Genomic DNA, 16,471 nt, shown 5'->3' on the forward strand with positions numbered 1-16,471 from the left:
AATATCTTCAAATTAAACCAGTATCCAAGCGGTTAATCGCGACAGCCAGACAAATACAATCGATGACAGTGCACCAACCCTCCGTCGATTCCTGTTTTCCCTGTCGTTGAACACTGGAGGAGTCGGTTCACAGTCAACATTCGCGTTTCCAAGTGAATCGTACACACCGTTCTTTTTTCTTTTTTTTCGTTTTCCGTCACGGCAAGAACGTTTGTAGGGAGGAAACAGGATCGCAGGGTAGCTAACAACGCGACAGAGCGATTGCCACGCGTCGTGTGAGCTGGCAAAGGCTGGGTCGATGGTGCTTGTCTAGATGGCTGGTAATAATCTCGGTTCACCGTGCTCCGGGCTGGGGAGTCGGTAAAAGTACCGTGTAAACTCGTGCATTTTAGCGTACCATCGACCACAAAAAAACGCTACTCGAAAACGCGGCGACGTTTGGGGTCCATGCTCAACCGTGACGGAATCCTCGTGGCTGGTTCGACCTAGAGATGTTCGATTTTGATTGGATTCTTTAGAAAATCGATCCCCTTGGGTAACAAGTTACTGCAATGTATAATTACATAGACTACCGGCTAAAAATATGGGACCAGAGTTCACGATTGATGGAACAGTAACTTATTATTTTGTTACGATAAAATGAAAATTACGAAATTATTACATATAGAAATCACTTTCCAACAGTTTTGAACACTTGAGTTTTATTAACGCTTTGTAAAATAATAGTTTCTTCTTTGTTTAAGTATCAGACCTGGTCCCATACTTTTGGCTGTTATTTATGTGGTATACTGGGTGTCCCACCTAACGCGAGTACCTTCAATATCCCACTTGTTTTTGAAGATAAAAAAAAATGTGAAGAGAAAGTATTATTTGGTTAGAAGGAGCTAATACTATGATAAGTAATCATTTTCCTCAAGATCATATTTTTCGAAATTTCAAGGTCATCGACGTTGTTTTTTAAACGTAACTACATATTCTTATCTCCGTAACAGTGTGATCTTCATGTGACCGTGAATACGAAAAATCCACAAATGTATGAGAGTAAATTTAAATAATAAAATAACTACGATTAAAATGTATCGATGTTGGTGGACATCACTTTGAGCATTTATTAAAATAAATATCCTACAAATCAAAAGCAAGTAAGATACTAAAGGTGCTCACGTCAGTTGGGACACCCTGTACATAGCAGTGACGTGTTATCCAAGGGAATCGATCTTTCGAAGAATCGAATAGGGATAGAGCATTTCGATCTACGGGATCGTTCGATCTGAAGAGCGCGAAACTCGGGGTCTGTCGACGGTACAGGATAGAACCGCCGGACGTTTCCGAGCTGGCGACTCGCTGACCACCCGCGACGACTTGTGCGTGGACAATCCCGGAAATTGACAGTGCTCCAAACCGACGAACACGACCCAGACGGGCGTACAGCTCGAAAAGGGGAACGACGTCGAGTGCAGTCGAGATCGATATACGCGCAACCCCCGGCCTGCGAAGGCTAATTATATATCGTGTACGATTCTTGTAATAAAACGACGTCGAGTCGCGACGAATCGCGCCGTCACGAGCCGTCACGAACCGTCGACGCGCTCGCGTGTATACCTGTCGGACGGAGGAGTGATGTCGTGGACGCGCGAGGACTATCCGATACGCGATCACCCGACCCATTCGATGAAGATCCATAGGCAGGACAATTAATCGGATCGATCGACACATTGGGCTACGTTGGAAATTCTTCTTCTGTATTTTCGATGGATAACACAGTTTTTTTTTTAAAATTTAAATATTGAATTCTTGTGATTACTTGGAACGTGGAATTCCTGTCGAACATTTTGCTGAGGCTTCAGGGAATAGGTCCCCAAAGTGGACGCTACCGCCCACCGGTGGGCACTGAGCAGATCTGAGGGGCGTTCTAATTATTTGATTTTCTTTAATCTTAATTTAACTTTTTAAGATTCACAGATTACATGCACTTGGAAATATGTTTTATAATATAGTGTACTTCAAGGGGATACTGAACAGAAAAAACTTTGAAAAAGGGGTTGTGGGCCAAAAAAGATTGGAAAACTATGCTTTAGGGTATGCATGCCTTCGAGACACCCGAGATGGAGATAAGAATATACTTTCTTGTTGGACTATGTTCGAGCATAGGAAAATTTTCTGGAACTTTATTCTTGTTTTCACAGTCAGGACGCGGTAGAACCTAGCGAAATGAATAATAAAACACGTGTATCCAGGATTATATACGAGCTACTGTACTCTACACTGCGGACACATTGTTTTGCTCCGACTTTACAGTTGAATATCGTGAAAAAGTATGATTACAAATTTTTTTGTTCGGCCCACCGGGAAGGATCACTTGTACACGGCCGCTATTAAATGATAACCGTGTGTCTACGAGTAAATAGAGGCCGTAAAATGAATCGAAACCGCGCGATCACGTCGGTGCGGAACGATAAAAATCAGACAGTCACGCAAAAAGCATGAAACCCTTGTTTCAATCGGTCCCGACGCCGACTAACCACTACTGTCTCTCCATGGGACATAATTTTACTCGCGAAACTTCGATCTGGCCGGTTAATCGAATCCCGCATCATCACGTATAAAAAAAAGATACGAATCAAACGCCATCCGGAAATAGCACTAATCCGTAATTAAGTACAAATTCACGCGCGGTTGGAACGTAACTGCCGACAGGCTGAAATTGCGAGGTAAAAGAATCTAAAACTCAGGTTCTAAATAACGATATCAATGGCCAAAAGGGCAACTTTCTAAATCATCGAAAGATATAACTAACTAATTTCTGCAATAATTTTACCTTCCAGGAAATCTTTGTCGAGTCTTTATTTCACTGACGACTTAAAACTGACAAAAGAAATAGAGCAAGATGCAGTCACGGCTGAGTTAACAGGAATCCCTGGAGATCTAAGGAACACTCGAACGTCCCCGACATCTTTAGTCTTCGGCTTTCGCCGAGGGTCTTTTAATCGTGTTTTAATTCAATCAAAGGCGACTCTCAAGCTTCTAAACCACTATGTTTCTGGATAATCACCGTCGAAGAAGAATCCAAGCATGTCCTATGGTAAACCTGGGGAGGGGGTGGTTATCGCCTGTGATCGTCCGTAATTTCGTCGTCATAGTGATACAATCTCCCGTCGATTCAACCGGTCGAAGGGCCTTGCACAACGGGAAGGCAAACGTCGCCTACCGTGTAAAACTTGCGCGGACAATTACGGGTAACTGTGACCCAACTATAGTTAAGTGTAATTTAGCCCTACTATGGAACTGCCGCGGAAAGTTAGCCGGGTGAAGTGACACGGAGGAGTGTGTGCGCGCACGTATCGACTTCGTGAACACGAGGAGAGATGGACAGTACCGGGTCAGACACGCGGATGCCGCGTGTATAGCTGCTTCAAAGATATAGCGTTGGCCATAAACCTGACCGACTCTATAGTTTATGTTTTTCGGTAGCCTGATCCTGTCACTCTAAACCCTTGTCAAAACTGCGCTCGACCATTGTTCAGAGGCATACGACGTCAATTTAGGATCGATTTTTCTGTTTTAATGTAATTAAACAAATTCTTATAGCGTGCTAATTTCAGATTTAAAATACTTCTGGCACTTTTATTCTCGATGAAAGCTTACAAAAACGTAAATTTCTTCCGAATATTCCAGTCTTTTTCGTTCTATTCCTTAGAATCCCGTAGTTGAAAGTGGCCTACGACACTGAGTGCGGTGGGACACAATGGGCCCCCGATGATCGAGTACCAATAGTTTAAGGGTCGGCCACGTTTATGGCTAACGCTATATCTTCGAAGCAGCTTTACCAGCGTCTACAAGGGGCACACGTCCACCCACAAGCGTCCATCTGCATTAACGGCCAAAACTGCGGGACCACGTAATTTCTTCCGTGAATATTGAAGACGATGGAATAGCATTACTTTCATGGTAATTGAGGTGAATTCATTTGGCCGTCGCCTAGGTAAGACATTGTACGGAACGATGTATATTTTCCTGAGTGGTGTCATCGTGAGATCGATGTTTCTGATGCATTTAAAATAATCTTCGGAGAAAGGACCTAGTTCCTGATCAGTTTAGTAAATCGATTGCATATAAAATAAGTTCATGAACTAAAGAATTTAACTATTTTAAAATTTATATGGAAAATTCGATAAGTCAGAAAAAGATACAGACCTTTGCACTTCTTGCTTTGGAAGTTAAATTATAATTTAATTGTTTTACTGTTTCCGCACTTTTGTTAATACTAAATTAGGGATAAAACATAGATTTGTTCGAATAACAATTATTTTGGATTTGGCTGACTTTTTTACTTATACGTTAAAAAAACGACGATAGTTACTCTTAAGTGATCAGGGAGTGGGTCCGTAACGGTAAGTATATTTAATATTTGTTTAGTGTATTTATCGAATGTCGAAATGATTATAACCAATTCTTTATTAACGGAAGATTGTTTAGTCGTCTGTGGAAAATTAAATTAGCCATGGCCACGTATTCTTGGCTGTTGAAGCAGATATTCTGGATCTCTGAAAGATTCGTCGTCTACTTCTGAAAAGACTAGTTTTTTTACTGTTATACTCCAGATATCGTGTTGTCCATCTCTGGAGTCATCGACTTTTATCCGATTGCTTATTCTGTTGAAAAGAGTTATAAAAGTCTGGCTTGCTTAACTCGACGGTCGATAATATTTCCTGGGAGATACAAGGAGCTCCGTTTGTTGAAATTTTCAGCTGAACTTCCAGTCCGTTGAAGACGTTGTAAAACGTCGAGTAATTACACGTAGCGTTCAGGAATCCGATCTTATCCATGTCTACAACCGAAATTACATAATTTTGGATCGGTGCCTGGAAACCGTGACTGGAGCGTTCGTCGAAGATGGCGTCCGCGTGTGAAAAGTCGTAACAACGAAAATATCGAGTGAATAAATGAAACTTCGGTTGCAAAAATTCCAGAAAAGTACAGACACTACTTTTCCTTCGCCGGAAAATGTCCCCTCCGAGTATAGATTACAGAACCTATAAAATTTCAAATTTGCACCAACGAGCCCTAAACCTGGACGGTCGTCAAAAATGACGTCTGTCTATTATGGTGGTCATAAAACTTCGGATAATTATGCACGAAACTGCATAAAATTCATGAGGGGTACAGAGCCCTTCGCATCCTTTCGACGGAAAGTTTATCATCCGGGGCGTGTCTGCGCGCGGGAACTATAAAACGCCAAATTTGAGACGATAAAACGTAACCTAGTTCGCCCACAAAGATGGCGGCCGTGAACGTTTACCGGTTGCTGCAGCAGCCACGGTAACAGCGTTGGACAAAACGGGAGCACCCAGGAGCCATGTTAAAAGTGACCGATGTTGACGTTCCGATTGATTCACGGCGAATCGTCAAGGATGGAGGACGGAAACGTCGAAAAAGTATCCGATTCACTCGCGGTCCGATACCTCTCTCTCTCTCTCTCTCTCTCTCTCTCTCTCTCTCTCTCACTCTCTCTCTCTCTCTCTCTCTTTTCTCTTGGTTCGTCTTCGAAACATGTCCGCGTCGACGAGTACCCGGAACACTCTCGGGGGCAACTGGTATATTTGGTGTAACGTGGAGAAAAAAAAACACGGAAACAAAAAATAAAGAACGGAAAGGGAAACAAAAATAAAAAATGCGACCGCGAGTAGAGGTTGGTGGCTCGTTGTTGCGCGGCACAACGAAAGCCAGTGCAAAAGCAAACGAGGAGACAATAAGAAAAACAGGTCGAAGGTAGGCCCTGTATATACCTAGTGTACCCAGACAATTCTGTCCCCGCCTCCCCCTCATCGATTAATAAATAATAAACTCTGCGTATACTGCGTTACTGTAAATATATAATATGTATATACATATTATATATGTATATATATGCGTGTATCTGTGTATCAAGTGTTGCGTGGGTAATACATAAACAGTGAATAACATATATATAAAATCATTAAAACGGTAAAACAAAATAAAATAAATTATCCAATATATTAATTAATATACTTAATCATCTGCGTAATATATTAATATTCTGGTTGTGTGTGTATATATATATATTTTTTTTGTTATATATATATATATATTTATTATTATCGTTAAATTATAGGTATATGCGTGTTCGGTAAATAGCCCTAACTATGCAAAGTGCCCCTTTTCGCGAAAGAGAGAAGATCGACGGTAATATCATTTGATCACAATATAGCGGTTTGGCTCTTTGAATAGCTAACGGACCCGACGTTATTTCTGTGTAGACGTGTACGTCGGGACCGAGTACACGCAAGTACCGTGGGAGTACTCGGATGTCGATCCACGCTTTTCTAGCTTGAAACACACGTGTACATCTGCGTTCGTCCGTCCGTTGTCTACATACATGCACGCGATCATAGATCCACGAGTGTACATATGTGTGTATGCGCGTATACGAGTGGCATGCACGTGTGTCTGTGTGTATAATATGTAACATAGTAGGTCGAAAAAATTCACCGCGTGCCTTGCTAGAATCTCATCGGGATTGCATTATTTTGACCCAGAAATCCATAAATAAATACATTCTCGTTAATCCTTTGCACTCGATTGTCCCCTCCGAAGGGACGAAATGTATGATGAATATTAGGATATTCCTATTTATATATATAGATATTGTAAGAAATTCCAAGAGCAAAGGATTACTATCATTCGAGTAAAATAAAACTACGAATTATCACGAATACTGCCAATTTGTGAAATTAATTTCATTCTCGTTTTTCCTGGATTTTTTGTGTTACAGCGAATTTAAGTAAGATTTATTAGGAGCTCTGTATGTATTTTATTTGTGCGATCTCAGTAGGAAGAGAATGAAGTCAAGTAACGTAAAAAGTTCTTTATCCAATTCTGAGTAAAAACAAAGAACTTTGAGAACGTTCACGAAATTCTAGATGCGCACGCGCGCGGGAATTCTTCAACTCGCTCTAAATTTACGTTCACTTTGTAAACCTTTTATCATTAACGTAAAGTGTAAACTAGTAAATATTTATATATATATATATTTATATAAATTTCTTTCATGTAAAAACAAACAAAAAGAAGAAAGAAAGAACAAACAGATTGCACCCCAACCAATTAAATATCAACGTGTAACGATGCGGTGAAAAATATCGTAACCAGCCCTTGTTGAATAAAAATCGACCGTATTTAACGTTAACCATATCATCCAACCAATAGCTCGATTACTACGAACGGTTCATTATAATAACGTAATAATAAACGTATAGCGTATATGTAATATAATTATGAATAGTAACTACAAATCAATCCGATACAGTTAAAAAAAAAAAAAAAAGAATCCTTATCGTGTGTTTGCGTGTCTGCCTATGCGCTTAAGTCCCGAATCGTGGAATGTCTCGCGTGATTTCCACAAATCATATCTGCTGCATATCGTGTATTATCCGCGTCGTGTGTGTATACTCGTGTTTGTTACGTGTTGCGTATATACCTGTGTGTATGTAATATGTGTATGCATAGTAAATCGTAATCGTAAATATCATTCATAAACTTTAGGTGTCGAGTAACAAATAACACGTTTTCTTTTTTTTATAGTTCAGAACTCATATTAGAACTGCAAAGCCGCTCTTTCTCTCTCTCCCTTTCTCTCTCAATCTCTCTTTCTCCCTCTCTTTCACTCTCATCTATCTAAGCTCAAAGAAACGGAAAAACCTTTCAGAAACGATGCATAGGACTAAAAAAGATTTCGTTGTTAGTCGATTAAATATTGCGTGTTGGCCGTACCCCCATCGATTCCGGAAGTACGCGAGGGTGTCGCGTTGCTGCGCGCGTGTTCCGTTATCATCGTGTATAAAAACAGTGTGTATATATATATACGTACGTGTGTGTCCTCTGTATGTACCTACGTCCTCCCTGTGTGTATATCAAACTTCTTTCCGCCACCAATCCTGGCGGGGACCTGATCGTGTTCCGTTTTTGTGTATCGTGTCTGCGTGTTGGGTGTGTGTCTCGGTTATTTCTCCGTACCTAGCCACCTGAACTCCCAACATCCCCCTAAAAAGCCCACGAACTGGGCCTTCCACGCGCGTGGCCGTTAAACATTACATCGCCAGGCGATTGTTCACCTGTTAGCCGATAGAAACCCCACACGATTTACACTCTAATATGAAGTCCAACTATAAACTCTCTTTCAACAACTATTACGACTCACCCTGCGTATCGAATGAATTACTTCCAGTAAAATCGCCATTTAATTAATAGTTAATTAACTAATCGATTATTAATTATAATTCTTTCCAGCCAGGACACGGCGACGGCGGCGACGTCGTCGGCGGCGCGTGTTGGTCGTCGTAGCCGCCGTGCGCGGTCAGCAACTACGGGAGAGGAATTGGCACCACGTTTGCTCCCACTTGAATATACACGCGCGTCCACCTACACCCCCATACATACAGGCCACGCAACGCCTAGCTCTCTCTCTCTCTTTCTCTCCTACATCACCCACACGATATATCCCTGTATATGTCGCACGTGTGTGTACGTAGACGCGTATGCAACAATATGTAATTGCATTAAATCTCCCATTAATATAATAATAATGCGCGAATAATCGTGAACTCTTCCCGACGCATAAAAACATTCTTTAGTATTGTTCATCGTCGATCGGCGCAGCGCTTCACCACGAAAAAAATAAAGCTGCCCGGTCTTTGGACAATGGTTCGAAACTACCCTCATTGTTTCAGCACGGCGGCAGCCGGCGTGTGGTTACACACGTGTGTGCGCGCGCGCGCCCGCCATTTTTATTATTCTGGAGGGCACAATTCTATGCTATGCACTCGCGTTCTACCGATTGGACCGTCGAGCGCGTTTTCTCCCACGAGCGTGAAGAAGCCGAGAAAAGCGACCCGCGCCCAAAACTTCGATTCGTCTCGACTCCGCGCTCGTACGTTCGCTCGCTTGCGGTTGCGCCGATCGTCAGCGAGGAAGAACGAAAAACAACAACAAACAACAAACGGCCCAGCCATAACGCCGGCTGTTATCGAAAGAAGGAACTTTTCGTCGTCGCATCGTCGATCGTGTTTCACGTATTTTTTTTCTTCTTTCCATTAACATTAACAGTATTTATTTAACTTTAAAAAAGAAGTAAATCGGCTCCGTGGAGAAATCGTGATCGTTGTTCCCGTGGTCACGCGGCGCAACCGTATTGTATGGCCGATCTTCTTCGAGAGAACTCGCCCTTGCGTCCCTTAGAAGGGCGCGCGCGCGCGCGCGCTCACGTGTGCGTGGCACCTTGGTTTGCCACTTAGCTCTCTAATCGAATATCTCCCCTAGAACGTTTCTCTCTTCCTTTTTTTTTTCTTACGTTCTCCGCATCTCCCGTCCAATTGTTACAACTACGGCGAAGCCCACTTCAAAAAACGTCGCACACTAAAAACTGTACACACACCAACTGTTTCGCAACCCCGTATTACCCCCACCCGTCCCACCCCCCCGCCCCTTGCGGTAGGAGAGAATCATGTCGATCCCATAAGCGTAGAACCTATAAAAGATTTGGTGTTTCGAGAAAGAAAAAAGCCGAGAGAGATCGGCCTTTTTATTTTTATATATCACGTGGCCGTGACACCAGGGCCGTATCGTGTGTGTTCGAAATTTGCGACAATACCCCCCTGCCAGCGCAGCCACCCGCGCTCTCTGTATATATATATGTATATATATATATATATTTTTGTTTGCTTGTATGTATATTTATATTATATATATATACATTATATATAATATAGATATATATATATATTATTTATCGTTACTTTTTTTTCTGGTTTTTTCTTGCTCTCGGGGCGCCTATTACGTAAGTGTAAATATATATATATGTATATATATATATTATTATGTATAAGATATATACAGACGCGTGTACGGTTCGGTATTCTAGCGCATTTTTAGGACAGCGTGTTCATGGTATCGTTAGTCATCGTGGAGAGCGCCAGGGTGCCGGTCATGAAATCGTTTAGATCGATCTTTCTTGCCTCGGGGTGTTTGAATTTAAAGTGCGTGCGCAGGTTGTCGCTACGTGTGTACGTGGCACGACAGAGAGGACACTCAAACCTGCCGGGGAAGTGGACGTGGTAGTGGTTCCTGATGTGCGTCACGACCTTGCCGCACAGCTTGCACCTGTGAAGGTTGCAGCCGCCTGGCACCCGGTCAAAGGTCAGCCGCATGTGCCAGGCTTTTGAACCTGCAACATCAACACAAGACAAGTCACTTTCAACTGTTGGCCTCCGGACACGACCTACGACGACGAGCCGCCCGCGGCCCACTCTCTGTGTCGACGGCGGCTCGATCGCTTCTTTCTCTCTTTTTTTTTTTTTAATTTTACTTTTACTTTTTATTTATCTTTCCTCATCTACTCTCTCCCTCTCGTTCCCTCAAGTCTCTCAGTTTCTCTCGCTCTCTCTCTCTCTCTCTCTCTCTCTCTCTCTCTCTCTCTCTCTCTCTCTCTCTCCCGTTTACGACTCTGCCCCCTTCTAGCCGTCTCCACCGTCTCTGTTTAACTGTTTTTTTCTCTCTCTCTATTCTCTCGACGTCAACCGAAGAGGAGCCTCTTCTTTCGCAAACTTACCCCGCTAATTTCTACCCTCGTTTCACCATCCCTTGTTCACGGAGCAACGTGCCACGTCGTTGGATCCTGCGATCCATTCGTATGTATTTACACCGTGTCCTCTTCCCCATTCCTCTATCACGAAACCGTTTCTCGCCTGTATCTTTTTCGACACATCCCCCACCCTTTTCCTTACCCCTTTTTTTCAACCCTGTCACCGAACCGAGTGAATTCGCGCGTTCACCTTCGATCTGTCCCTGTATACCGAAGAGACAGGGTTGGTACGGATCGATATCGAAATCCCGACTGTATTCATGGAGAGGAACGGCTACGAAGAGAGAAAAGGAGAAATAAAAAACGTTGACCCAGTCCCCGACGGGTGGGGAAAGAGGGTGGGGGTTGGCGCGCGCGGTTCGCCACGATTTACAAACGCCCGCTGACCAAGAAAATGCCTGAGACCGGAAATGAAGGAACTTCCGACACGGCCGCGCTTCGTGTCCCATGATAATCGCGAACTGTTCCACTTCGTAATTGGGAATAGCGATGGAATCGAGTTTCACGTGCACGCGAGATTGATTTCCCGGTGATTAATAATGAAGAGAATTTTGAGGGATTTCGGTGATAATTTCGCGTTCAATGAATTACATCGACAGTGAGTTATTGGTGGAAATAATTTCCTGTCATTGTCGGTATCATCTTTTGAACGATTAACAATTTTTTAACATTATTCCATGACCAACGGAATATTATTTTATGGCTAGAAAACAATTGATATTATGATTCGTGAAATAATTTGTTTTGATATTTAAACGCGTATGTTAAGGTTCCTCGTAAATTGGTGAACTCCCAGTAGTATAACATATAATGTTTCGGTGCAGCGTCTGATATAACTTGATCCCATCGCTAATTGCAACGGTGCGTTGCTAATTGTCACCGGTATTTGCCTTTCAAATTGTTGTTGTCGTTATCGACGTGAACGCACAGAGCGTCTCGGTTAATTGTTCGGAACGAACGTGACCTTGTTTATATAAAAGTATCGTTCAACTCCGCGATTCCCCGTTGCCATTTATTTAACGAGTAAATATTTCCAAGGCTCAGCGACGAAAAAAGAAAACGGGACAGCAATAAAATTAACCACTCCTCGGTCAGCGACGTTATTTTTCTCGGGCACCGTCGATCTATCACGATTTACTCGGAATTTCGTTCGATCCGAGAGTCCCGCTCCTTAGAGAACACTCCATTACGTTTAATAAATTCTGGTGGCAATCTACTTCGAGACGAATCTTCCCTCGACTCGCCGGGTTATCTCGTGCAGGCAACAGTCGTTCGACGAGTTCGCGTGTCAACATGATTTACCGAAGTTATTCGCAAGTGCTAAACGCGGACTATATTCTGTTGCCGCGCGAATTAAAAGAAATAGAGGGACGGTGGCAGGAAATTAACGGAACATAACGATCATATATGTTATCACGAGTTCAAGGACACTTTGTACATCGGGATTAAGTGCAGCACACATTTACTTTTACGCAATGGTTCTGGTACAGGTCGTTCAAACTCCAACCCAGTGCAGTTAATAAAGTAAAAAAAGAAAAGAAGAAGAAAAAGAAGAAGAATGCATGACGAGCGACAAAGTGTACAAAAGTCTGTTACAAATTCGGTGCGTAGGCAAAGCGAGCTCTCCAAACGATTAATACGGACTTGTTACGGTTGTGTTAAGAATTATTAATGATGAATGAAACGAAGAACACACGAGCCGAAGTAAAGAAAACAATGTCACCGAGGGTTAATCGGAAAAACCGAGTAAACGTAAAGAAAAAAATAATGTAACTCGAGGTCCCTTTAACACGTCTCGAATATGTACAACCGCGTCCATAAATCACCGGACACTTGCATTCTTTAATATAAAAATACGAGTCAATTGAATGAGATTATGCGAATTGTGAGATAAAATTTGTTGAACTGTAAACTGTATTACACTTTACACACAATCTTAATTTTCTCTTCCACGATTACCCTTATCTATAAATGGGCGTTGTTGTGCAATGTAACGATAAACAACGGAACATTTTTCAAAACGAGGCAAATATATTTTAACTTCTTGGAATATTTATAGAATGTATTCCGTTCATGAAAATATTCTTACGATAATTAATGGTTTAGCTTTAATCTGTTACGATTATCTCAGAACTATCTATTGCCGATTTTGATTATGCATTCTACGTATAACAGTAATTAAACCACAGATTTATTCCGTTATAATAATGAAAAACTGTCGATTAATGTTTCTGAAACTGTTCTGAAATCTTTTTCATAATTACAGATTCCACTCCTCGGTCCAATTAATATCACAACTCGACACGATTTACAGTTCACGAATTTCTAATTTCATCAACAGAAATATACATAAGCTTTCTTTAATGCAATCATTTTTATACAAGTATTTTCAGCGAAGTTCCAAACTCTCAGATTATCCAAATATAACACATTATCGCAAAAAATTCTACCACTTAATGTTCAACAACTATCTCCAGGTTGGTTTTTTCTTTAGGAGCAAACAAAATATCTGGTGATTTATGGTGAACGGTGCAGAAAGTCCTTGGAATGTCGAATAAGAACCGGATTAGCTTATCCATGTAACGGAGTACTCTCTAAGCGATACATTCACAGCTCTCGTGAGCAACGATTGTCTGACGAGACACGGTTACTACACGGTCCCCAGCTCCCTAAACCCGGCAACGCACGAAACACACCCCCGACGAGCATGAGCGCTCGTTCGTTTCCATTCAACGTGCCCGTTCTTTTTTCTCTCTCTTCCTCCACCACCGAGTGAAACGCCGAGAGAAAATATTTGCCTGGAAACACCCTCGAATGAGCCGGTAGCTTTTATTTAGCGACTGAACATCGATAGGAAGGGAATTATTCATCGGCTGGCTCCGCGACGCAGCGTGCGCCGATGGAACCAAGTGTATCATCTCGCGAGTAGCATCGAGACCTTCTGGAACGTGTTCCAATGTCCATACGAACGGATACACGACACGTTACAAGATAGAGACATTTTCGTTATACATATACATTGAATTTTGTCTACGGTATCTGTTGTATCGAGTGCTGTCAAACAAGTCCTCGGATAATTTGAAATGTTGTATTCGTTTCTTGAAGATTTGGACGATACGCGCGGAAATAGATATACTTTGGATTTTATATACATAGATTAGATTGTGGTAATTATTATCTGTGCGATAATGAATCACATTTATCTGATCTACAGTGACTTGGTAATTTATTTGTATGAAATTAAAATAATGAAAGTGTGTAGTAAGTGGTGCGATATTTATTTCTTTATCGTCGCTACCTTTACAACATTTTTGATGATCTACTTTTTTGGAATTTTGATTATAGAAATCGCGGCTTGGAAAATGTTGATATCTTGCAACGCTTTAGGCGTTCCATCCTGTATATAAATATTGTCTCGATATGTATTTAAACTGTTACTGAAGCTGAAACATACATGAATATTTCAATTCTCTACTTTAATTGTATTTTGCATGTATTTTCATATTGTAATTAACTTGAGCAGAAAACAAGGATCTTTTTAATCTGCTTTTTTGTCAGCAAAAATATTGTTTCTGACTGTGTAATTTCACATAAACAAACAGTGGCTAATAAATTTTTGTCTCTTATCAGCTCCTGTTTGTAAGCAATTTATACATTCGTACTTTGTACTGCAGCTGTCGATGTCGTGTCAATAGCAGTAATCTTGAAAAATTGCATCTAACACGCAAACCTTGGTACAATTCCTGTACAGAGACTAACGAGATCATTAATCAATAATTAATTTAAAAAGATTGCAATATATTTCGTTCAAAATAACTGCAAAAAATTCCACAATCAAATTTCTCGATAACATGACGAAACCAAAGAAACATAATCAACAAAGACAACACAGTCTAATACTATAAAAAAACTACCAGATAGACAAAAAATGTTATGAACATCTAAATTCCGTAATCTCTTTCAGAACTTTCAAAAACTTCGAAAATTCCAAAGGTAAGTACAGTCAAGTAGCGAAACAATCGTCCACGATGATTCCTCTCAAATAAAAATTAAACAAATACAAAGAGACTGTAGATCCACAAATAATGTACCAAGGTTTTGCGCGATCATCGAATGAAACGTTTATTTCCCAGAGTGCTGTGCCCCAATGAAACAACGACGCAGCCACTGAATTAATGTCTACTCGTGTGCTGATATTAAACTTGTTTCCATCGTTAGCCGCGAGCAACGCGGAAACTTCATCCGAGGTTGCTCTATGATCTGTAAAAATGGAGTCCCACAGAGACAGAAAGAGATGCAGAGAATGAGAGAGAAACGAGGAGAGTCCGAGAGAGAGAGAGAGAGAGAGAGAGAGAGAGAGAGAGAGAGAGAGAGAGAAGTATCATCCGAGGGACAGATCGATGTTCTCTCAGAGACTTAAACGGTTCGCGTTGCGTGGATGCATAGTAGTTCAAGGTGCGTGTGCCGGTGTCGATAACGGGAACGAGGAGATCTTTTTTATTCTCGCCGCAATAGGGGATCAAGCTTCCTCGATTCGCGCTCCACAAGCGTGTAAAGACTCCATTTTTAATAGTAACCCAAAGCGTGTGTCCGTGTGTATGCGCGCGAGTTCCTGTACGCGTGTGTTTCCAGTCTATATACAGAGTGTCTGAAATGATTGGTGGCAAACTTACCAGGTGTATTAATGGGATCGAGTAGATGGAAAAAGCTCGTACGAACCCCTGTCCAACGGTGTTTCCTATTATAGATCTACACGCGTTCCGATCTACACCGACCGAACTGCTCGGTTTTCTGATACCTTCGGTGTTAATTAAAATTCTTCATTCAGATACAAAATTAAATTAAGTTATAAAGTGAATTGTAGATAAGATATCTTATAGAGTCATTCCTATACACATTTATCTTTCCTCGCTGACATCTTGAATTCTTATCCAAGAATCTTCCAACGGACTTGCACCCTTAAAACCCGAACCGCTACACGTTAACTGCACCTCGTTATAAGCTTGCCGCCAGCCCCACCGCCCATGAGCTTATATCGAGGCAATATTACATCCAAAACATCTATTCGACATCGACACAGTTGTACAAACGATACGTCTCCAACATATACACCGTACCAAATGTAATCCTTGCATTTCATTACATTCATAAAACCGAGAACAGTCATCATTGACGAGCAACCTAAACGCGTGTAACACTCCAACGAAACATTTCTGCGCACGGGTTTGTACGAGCATTTTTACCTACTTACCCTTCGCGACCCGTTCCGTGAATTTCGTTCAAAAATTTTCGGACACCCTGTACCCCTACACTAGGGTCACTGCATGTGTGTGTGTTAAATATCCACTCGTGATAAAACGGAGTCAACGTATCGATTAACTGCATTCACGCAACCTACTGTTCCCGATTAACGTACGATTTTAAAGAATATTCGCGTGATATGCATACTGGATGTTTCACGGGATAAGGTGAAAGGTCATTTCGTCCTATTCCGGTCGATAGGTGGCAAATGGAAGGGCTAAGGGAAAAGTGGAGTCGTGACGGGGGAGAGGGAACCAGTGATCCTGGTGTGCGGAGGGGTGAGAAAACTGCAGGCAAAAGGGGTCGCGGGAGGGGAGGGGGAAGGGCGGTTCAAAGACGTTAAAACTTTTGACGTTCCGCAGCTGGTTCGATTTTCAATAAAATTTGATTTCCGGCGAACTCCGTGCGTTTTTATTTCGAGGAATCTTCAAAGGCAACGGAGGGGGTGGGGACAGGAGCAGTTCGCCAGCGGAATACAGTTTAAAGCGTCTAGCCGTCGACGGCGTCGCGTTT

At 41.9% G+C, this 16,471-nt stretch overlaps 1 protein-coding gene across 2 annotated transcripts in view; it reads right to left on the bottom strand.

The window, feature by feature from the left end:
* The window catches only part of LOC107187601 (sex determination protein fruitless-like), a 62,934-nt gene that overhangs the window by 22,263 nt on the left and 24,200 nt on the right, over nt 1-16,471 (bottom strand). The window contains exon 5 of one of the 2 annotated variants that reach the window (XM_015575727.1): nt 9,837-10,240. The exons of the other annotated variant lie outside the window; for it this stretch is intronic. Within the exon in view, the coding sequence (XP_015431213.1) occupies nt 9,945-10,240 (296 nt within the window). The 3' untranslated portion in view covers nt 9,837-9,944. Of the gene's footprint in view, nt 1-9,836; nt 10,241-16,471 lie in introns of those variants that run through there. 2 annotated transcript variants of the gene reach the window in all.

This window comes from Dufourea novaeangliae, unplaced genomic scaffold (genome assembly GCF_001272555.1).
Source record: "Dufourea novaeangliae isolate 0120121106 unplaced genomic scaffold, ASM127255v1 scaffold89, whole genome shotgun sequence".
NCBI lineage: Eukaryota > Metazoa > Arthropoda > Insecta > Hymenoptera > Halictidae > Dufourea > Dufourea novaeangliae.